At 47.1% G+C, this 8,879-nt stretch overlaps 1 protein-coding gene across 1 annotated transcript in view; it reads right to left on the bottom strand.

Annotated features, from left to right (window-relative positions):
* Positions 1-8,879, bottom strand: part of slc41a1 (solute carrier family 41 member 1) — a gene marked incomplete at its 3' end in the record, with an annotated part of 16,375 nt that extends 7,496 nt beyond the window's left edge. The window contains exons 1-2 of the mRNA XM_083668091.1: positions 8,012-8,879; positions 1,626-1,733 (exon numbers count right to left, since the gene is read on the bottom strand). Of these exons, the coding sequence (XP_083524217.1) occupies positions 1,626-1,733; positions 8,012-8,491 (588 nt within the window). The 5' untranslated portion in view covers positions 8,492-8,879. The remainder of the gene's footprint in view (positions 1-1,625; positions 1,734-8,011) is intronic.

Genomic DNA, 8,879 nt, shown 5'->3' with positions numbered 1-8,879 from the left:
GCCCACCAAAGCCAGCCAAGATCCTGCTCAAGGACTGAGAGGGTGAGTGTGGTGAGGGGGGTTAGGGTTAGGGTTAGGGTTAGGGTTAGGGTAGGGTTAGGGTTAGGGTTAGGGTTAGGGTAGGGTTAGGGTTAGGGTTAGGGTTAGGGTTAGGGTTAGGGTAGGGGGGGCTGATTTCCAGTGGGAAAAATACCTCTGGACAGAGAATAATAACATCAGTCCATAATTGATGTCAGGTGTCATTGGTGGTGTACAGCATGTTTAAGTATTGAGTCTTTTCTGGATGTTACATGTTGGCAATGCTTCGGAAATGAATATCCTCCTCATGTAAAGGCAATAAATGGAATCTGAATCTAAGAAGCTCTGTTCACCCATCGCTAACAACTGTAGCTGGAAGTGCACTGTAGAAGCTAATCAGCTAATCAGCTTCCTCTGTTCTCCAACACACTGATGGAAAGAATGTGTGGATTGGTCTGCTTAAGAGTAATACGGGGTTAATTCCCTTAGCACGACATAACTACAGGGTTAGCTAGTCCCTCTACTCCTGTTAGCAGCGCAGGTGTCCCATGGCTAGGTCAATGATCCCTCTGCCTCTGTGGGATTAGCAGTTAGCCGAAGACGTAAACACATGTGATGGAGTGTAGGTGTGAGAGGGTCAAGAGCTGCTCTTTTGTTGAGACAGGACAGGACACAGGTGTCTGATCTAGCTGAAGCCTGTAGATATTCAGTGACTAGAGTGGAAAACAACAATTAATCACATCTATGACAGCTGGGTCATATAGGTGGGTTGGTTCAGTGTAAGGCTATCAGTCACTTGACCACTCAGAGGAGGGGACAACAGGAATGTTGTCTCTGTTTGTCTGTGACTGAGGTGATCAAAGTTCCACTTAGAAATCTGACCCCTGACCCCTGGAAAAACCCATCTGTTGTCCAATCACTGAAGATAGTGTGAGTGAAACCGGACTATTTTACGGTTAATGGCTTAATGTTGCTCGCATACCTCCTTAACTCTGTATCTCATTCCAAACATTTCCACTGCAAGGACAAAGACTTGTTTGTTTCAGAACGATGGATCACAGGTGAAACTCAAACAAAGTGACAAGTTTCAGCCCAAAGTGGTTCTTAAGTAAGTACAAGAACTATTTGAAATTCTAGGATAAACCCCTAGATATGAATAGCTTTTTTCATAGAATAGAGTAGAATAGTTGAATGTTACATAGAATTATATAGACAAAAACCCCCAGAATATTCCTGGCGAGCCCCAACTATCCCAAAGTTGGCTTAGCTTCCTTTGAGCTCCCACCTCCACCCGACCTTGAGAGGACACCTGTGATTGCGACTCACTCACCTGTAGTTCACCTATTGGCCCCTTCCTCTCAGGTAACATATAAATCAAAGGCTCTACTGTGCTCTAACAGATCATATTAAACCAATCAGACTGATTTGCCTGACTGGGGAAATCATAGATTTACTCCCTTACACTTTGCACAGTCATCTTTTGTTCTCGAGTTGGGCATGATCGCATGCACACACACACACACACACACACACACACACACACACACACACACACACACACACACACACACACACACACACACAAAGACACACGCACAAACACTCACCGCTGTGGACAGTCTGGAGGCCAGCGTCATCTCCAGGTTGCCCTTCAACCCCAGCAGTGCCGGGACCAGGATGAACACCTCTGTCACCTCCGTAAACACCGTCCAGTGCTGCAACACAACAATGACACAACATCAGAAAGTGCACCTACTTCAAAACAACACATTGAGTTATTTCCGGTGCTGCAGCTCATACAACAACATTAAGTTAGACAGACATCATAGCACACAATGCAACACAACACTGTCAGCTCCAAAACCACTGGTAACAACATCAAAGCCAGTAACATAAAGACGTATTGGCTCTGGATGGGGGGAGAGAATATCCCGCTGACCTTGTTTTTTTCCCCCATTTCATATCGATTCAGTGCTGAAACCAGATCTCTGTCATCTGCTGGACATTCTATCTCTACAGACTGTGTATGTATCAGATGATACACTCTGTCCAAGAGCAAGGTCATTCTGCATACTGCAATAATTGACCCCCCTCTACCCCCCCCCCCCCCTTCTCTCGATATCTCTGCTGTCTCTCTCTCAATCTACCCCCCCCCCCTCCCCCCCTTATTAATAATAATCATAAATAATATAATCTGGTATATACAGTAGCACCTTTCATACAATCCTTGCAGCCCAAAGTGCTTTGCAGTAAGCAAGCACTATCCATCTGCCTGCACTCCTCTCTGCCTCAGCACAAACACAAGGCCCCACTGTGCCAATTACCTACACAGCCAACAACTTAGTCTAGGGTGGCAAAGTCAGCCAGCAGCATAGCCAGCTAAAACTGAAGGGTAATTTAGATATGCTGACCTGAGCTGTCAGAGACAAAAACATAAATCACACACACGTTCCGCACACGGACGCACACAAAACAGAATCAAGAGGAAATTGTTGATGATACAGTCGACTCGTGTGGTCGCTTACTCCCCACGCCCACTTTGGCTGTTCTCCAGCCCTCAGGACTGAGTCTCCGTGTTTCCCAGAGCTGATGACTGCGGTAAAGTGCCTCTCTGCTGCTCCTCCATTAAACCCAGTGGAGTAGCAGCAGAGCAGGCCAGGGGATAGGACTATAGGGCTAGGGCTGAGGTTGGAGCTGGGGCCGAGGAGATTGATCCATCCACACAGAAGTGCTTATCTTTAGAGCCAGTCCCATTGGCCCCCAGCACTTACAGTCCAGTCAGCCTCGAGCTAAATCAATACAGAGAGGCTGTCGGAGGAGGAGGAGGAGGAGGAAGAGGAGGAGAGGAGAGGAGAGGAGAGGAGAGGAGAGGAGAGGAGAGGAGAGAAACTATCAAAGCAGGTCGGTCTCTCAGACACTTGTGTATTTGACAACATCTCAGCGTGAACAATAATCAGAATCATGTGAGAGATAGAGAACTAGCAGTATCAGCACTCATGGTTGGTGAGACTGCTACTCTGTCCTCTTTCCTGTCAGCATCCAGGCGCTTTAAAGCTGCCGACTTCACAGGGACCCCACAGCCTGGACCCCAGCCACCCTGGCTGTGGTTCCCCTAGTGCCAACCCTCACCCCTTAACTCTCTCTTTCTCTGTCTCCCTCTCTCTCTCTCTCCCTCTCCCCCCCAACCTACCTCTCTATCCACTCCCCGCTCACTTCACTACAACATCAGAAACTGCAAGTTCCCCCCCTCGCCGCTCCCCTCACTGACCAACAACTAATTACGTCCCCAATCTACCTCTCTTTCCCTCCCAGACACCCACCCTCCTCCCTCCTCCCCTGCTGTGATATACGGATGTTGTCGTCTGTATGGAACAGTGGCCCCCTGCCAAATGCCCCCTCCCCTCATCCCCTTTGGTGAGGGTCAGGTTGCTGTGTTAGATAACACAGCGCCGTTTGAATTTGCTCACAGTTGCTCATCTGAATCTGCTGCAGAGCTTATATGGACAGACAGGCTGGAACCTGAGCCCAACAGTATGCAACACCAACGCAACACTGACAAAGTGAGATGATCACTGATTACGTCATGGCAACACACATGACGACACAACAGTGTTTATCTCCTAGGGTTTTTAACCTAAACAGGGAGCAAAGGCCCCTAAGATCATATGGTTGTCTACAAACACCAACATGTTCAACTGATACTAATCAACTGATACTAATCAACTGATACTAATCAACTGATACTAATCAAGACCCAACGATTTAAGGCCGGGGACACAGAGTTAGGCGGAGAGATGGGAGACCTGCCTAATGGTAGGACCAACAATGTCTAACAAGGCTAGTGATCACAGCTTGGCGAATGGTGACCTCCAAACCAAACGTGAAGATCAGTAACCAGGTTCCTGGCGATGATTAAGATTCTGAACAGAACTCTCCTGAAGATACATATTATAAACACTCTAAACAGAAGATACCTGGCATTCTAAACAGAACCTTCTTGAAGGTTCTGAAGCTTCGTCCTGGAGCCAGGCAGGGTGAGAGATAAGCCCAGGGCTTTAGCCACACAATGGCAAGCTAGACCGCTAAGCCTTTCAAACTCAATTACTCAGACACTAGCTAGATAGCTAGCTATCTCCTCTATTGTTAACCGCTAATACCTGAGAGCTGTCCACTGATAAAGAGTTAATGTTTGGCAGGATGTAGCATCATTAGCTGACTCATAGACTTTGCAATATAGGCCTACAAAAAGACAGGTGCCACACTGGGACCATGTGAGTGTGTGAGGTATGTGTGTGTGTGGGGGGGGGGGGGGGGGGGGATGTCTTGCTGACTCTAGTTTTCCTCATTTCATATCGATTCAGCTCTGAAACCTGATCACTCTCTAATCTCATACAGTACATATCAGATTATTCACTCACTGGAGAGGAGCAATGACCTACTGAAACCTAGGAGGCAGGGAGGTGTGTCTCTAGTCCTGACAGCTCCCTTTCTTTCCTTGTCTCCTTCCCTCAGTGATCACTGACCTGGTAGCACAGGACAGGTGAAAGCAGCATGGTGGAAACCTATCAAACCCTTTTATCTATTAGTGGTAATAGAGGAAAGGAAAGGAAGAAAGGAGACAAAGCAGGGAAGGCATGAAAGTGAGTTGAGAGCCCAATTGTTGATAAGAGCCAAGCAGAGAATATCTGATATCGACTGTGGGTCAGTGAGATGAGTGGCAACACTCCCACTGAAAGGGAGAGAGGCTAAGATACAGTAGAAGCCAATGCGATTATGAGTCTGAGTCAGATCCACAGGGGACCAAGCCCACGCTCTGGTTTCACACTGGCTCCTGTGGAAAACACAGGCCACTGGATGTGGTTGGCCTCACGTGGGTGGAGAGGGTTTGGCTGGTGTCAAGCCTTTGTGTTGATTGTGTTTTCTTGTTTACCAGTTCTTGTATTTTTAGATTGTTTGTCTGTTTTTGAGGCTGAACCCATGTCTGGCTTATTTTGGTGTAATGCACGTCACCCGATGCCACATTGTGGGGGAGACAGACAGACAGACTCTGACACAGACACAGACAGACAGACGGACGGACGGACGGACGGACGGACGGACGGGCGGACAGACAGACAGACAGACAGACAGACAGACAGGATAAATTCCACACTGCAACAGAAAAACAAGTTTAAATCTGATCTTTGACAAACTGTAAATCAACTGTGGCAAATACCATAACTGAGGTGGGGTTGTTTGTGCATGTGTGTGTGTGTGCATGTCTATGTTAAGTAAGTAACTGACGTAAAAGACCATATAGAAAACACCATGGAGAATGTGCACATGCATCACCCCTGGCAACTATTGAATTACTCCAGGAGCTAAACCGAGACGCAAGATACACACACACACACACACACACACACACACACACACACACACACACACACACACACACACACACACACACACACACACACACACACACACACATGAGGGGCTGAGGTATTTTGCAATGACCATACATCTGATTAATTTCTCTCACTTGCTCAACCAAAAGGAGCAGCTGAGCACCAGAGAGAGAGAGTGAGAGAGAGAGAGAGAGTGAGAGAGAGAGAGAGAGTGAGAGTGAGAGAGAGTGAGAGAGAGAGAGAGAGAGAGAGTGAGAGAGAGTGAGAGAGAGAGAGAGAGTGAGAGAGAGAGAGTAAGCGAGAGAGAGTAATTACCGCCCTGCAAGGACAGTGGGGGATTAGCTGAGTTAGCGGTGTCAGGCAAGGGGAATTAGAGAGTGATACAACCCAAATGGACACAGCACAACATTCCCTTCAGACCGACCACTAGAACCTGTTCAATGTGCTGCATTATATAATTTACAACATTTCAAACCCCATCATCGCCCATGTTGTTATCACACAAATGACTATTGAGTGAGTGTGTGAATGTATAGATGGGACCGATACAGCCCAGTCGTCTCCTCTCTTTATCACGGCTGTTATTGGCTGTTTGGGGGGACAACTAATTCACTGTTTGGGAAAGTTCCGGAAAGCATCATGGAAATGGATATGTGGAGAGTGACCTGAAGCCTTCACATTCCTGGTTAGTAAGACTAGCATTTAGAACAGCATGAATGTAGAGGCTTTGAAAACCACGGTGAATGAAGAACCGACCACTTCTTCTATAGACCATGAATCTATCTGACATCATAACACCAGAAACCACACTCTACCTCCACACTCCCAGCTAAGCGAGTAAGTGCTCTCTCTCTCTCTCTCTCTCTCTCTCTCTCTCTCTCTCTCTCTCTCTCTCTCTCTCTCTCTCTCTTTCTCCTTCCGTCTCTCTCCCCCCTCTCTGCCCCACCACCCCCCTCCTCCCCCTATCCCTCTCTGTTCACAGTTCCTGGGGTACACCATGTTGGCATGAATATGGCCAGTCTGTGCCAGGGCCTCGTCTCCCAGCAACCAGACACCTCTAGCTTTATCTGCACCAGAGCCTGACCTTAACTAAATATATGACCTGTCACCCAGACCAGGGACCGTATTTCTCCACTGCCAGTACAGCAAATACATATGCGCAGTCACACACACACACACACACACACACACACACACACACACACACACACACACACACACACACACACACACACACACACACACACACACATAGACACACACACACACACACACACATACAGAGCGTCAACAGGAAGGAGATTAATTATTGCTATTATTATAAAAACATATTTTCTTTGAGGCTCTGAGTCAGGAACCAGCAGAACTCAGCAGACTGTGACTCCTTATGCATTTGTTCTATTCTGTTCTATTCTAGTGACCAGTAACTATCACTACAGGACAACTGTGGTCCTCTGTGGCTCTGTTGGTTGAGCTTGGCGTAAGTCAATTCTTGCTGGGACCATACTAAATACTGTATGTATGCACTCACTGCACTGTGTGTTGCTTAGGATAAAAGTATCAGCTAAATGGCAAATAAGTTGCTGATTTGCAAAAGGACAACATGAACACACAGAATATAGAAATCTCTGAGGCAGCAATGTTTCTAGATAGGGCTTCTGTATGTCCGATAAAGAGCGGAGACTGCATTTAACTGTTCTCATAGTGCACAGTTCGTACCAACATGTGCCAGAGCAGGGGGGCTGAGCAACAGGGGAAAAAACAGGTTATGTAAAACACCCGCATGGTCTCTGATGACCACCCATTCCACCCATCTTCAAAGAAGCCATCAGATAGGCTGACAGGACAATGATTGACACATACGGGGCCAATCAGGCTTGAGAAACCGATTCATTCAAATCAAGTCAAGTTCATTCAAACACCCAAGACCAGCCCCCTTACATTATAGTCACCAACACACACATGGCCTCTCTAATAATAGAAGCCCTACATGGATGACCACATTCCTGGTCACAAACACATCACTGCATGGTAGTGGCTAGTAATTCTGTCAACAGTCTAAAGGCTACCTCCTTAATTCATAATATTTTGACAAAAGGTCACATTTTTCTTCTGACCGTCATGAAACGGAGAAGTTATTTTTTTTAGGAGCTGTAAGACAGTATCCAATATCATCATCTATGAAACTCACAGAAAGTGTGACCAGCAAGACAAGACTGTCAATAAACAGGCCTAAAATGAAACCTATGAGCTTCTAAAAGATACTCTCTTGTGACGGAGCGAGGGAAGAGGATAGAGGAGGTGACATAGACAGGTGTGAACACAAGACATATACAGGTGGACCTAAACTCTAAAGAACCTACTACTGTTCCCCATACTATACTACATGAGTCAGAAACAGATGTGTTTGTGTCTCTCTATACAGGTTTATCTGACTGATATCAGTAAGGTTAGAGAGGTTTATAAATATTTTACTTTTGACGGAATCTCCTCTATCTGGTTATATCACTAAGCATAACTTAATAATAAAAAAAAACGTAGGTAGCGTAGGGGACACATTGAGAAAACACTGAACATCAATACAACAACAAAACATTGCTCACCTGGACGATGTCCAGTACCATTCCCGCCGCCACCGTCCCGAACCCGGCCAGCAGGAAGGGAACAACCACCTGCAGTCCAATGGAAAAGGACGTCTCCTTTAAAGGCGCCGATGGTTCGGGGCTCTGGTCGGTGCTCCTGTCGTCGCTTTCGTTGCTCTGACTGGCGTTCTCTAGGAGCGCGTCCTCCTCGCGCTGGCCCTTGGCGTTCGCGCGGCAGTCTATCACAGCTATCTCCGACCTATCATCCTCACTTGGCTCACCGGACCGGTCCGTGAAGGAGGTGACCTCCGTGAGCTCGTACTCGCCCCCGGTCTCCTGTCTCCCCTCCTCCGGATCCTCGGTAAGGATAACCGGGTGAACGGAGCCGTTGGAGTGGAGGAATGCCGGTGGCAGAGGGACCCCCTCTTTCTTCATCTCTATCGCCCCGGAAGACATGTCGATGTCGGACAGTTTGTCTTGTTCTTTCGACCAAAGTACCATGCGGAGGCTTTGGGGATAGTAGACTGGATGAGAAATAGGCAAGGTAGCCTAATGGGAAGAATGAGATGTGATTTTCCCTGATCGGTTTTTAACCTGATCGTTCAAGTTAATTTATCCCATTAAAGAGCGTTGGTGAGTGGCACTCGAGGTATGGTCACGAAGGTGAAATTATTTAGTATTAAATAGATTTCGCGCATCTACGGGTGCGTCAGTAAAGGCAGGTGCGTGGCCCGTCTCCTCCAGGCGCGAGTGAGATCTTGCCGATGCTTTGGGAGCAGAACGAGTATGTTCTCCATTCACTGCGCGCATACGGTAGACAGCTTAACAACGAAAGGTTAAAACATGTGAATGTTTTAATGAAAAACAAACAAACGTTGTCTTAATCACA

The sequence above is a fragment of the Argentina silus genome, assembly GCF_951799395.1.
Source record: "Argentina silus genome assembly, chromosome: 4".
In the NCBI taxonomy this organism is placed as follows: Eukaryota; Metazoa; Chordata; class Actinopteri; order Argentiniformes; family Argentinidae; genus Argentina; species Argentina silus.
Note: the sequence above shows the minus strand (reverse complement) of the source record. Positions and strands in the feature narration are given on the sequence as shown.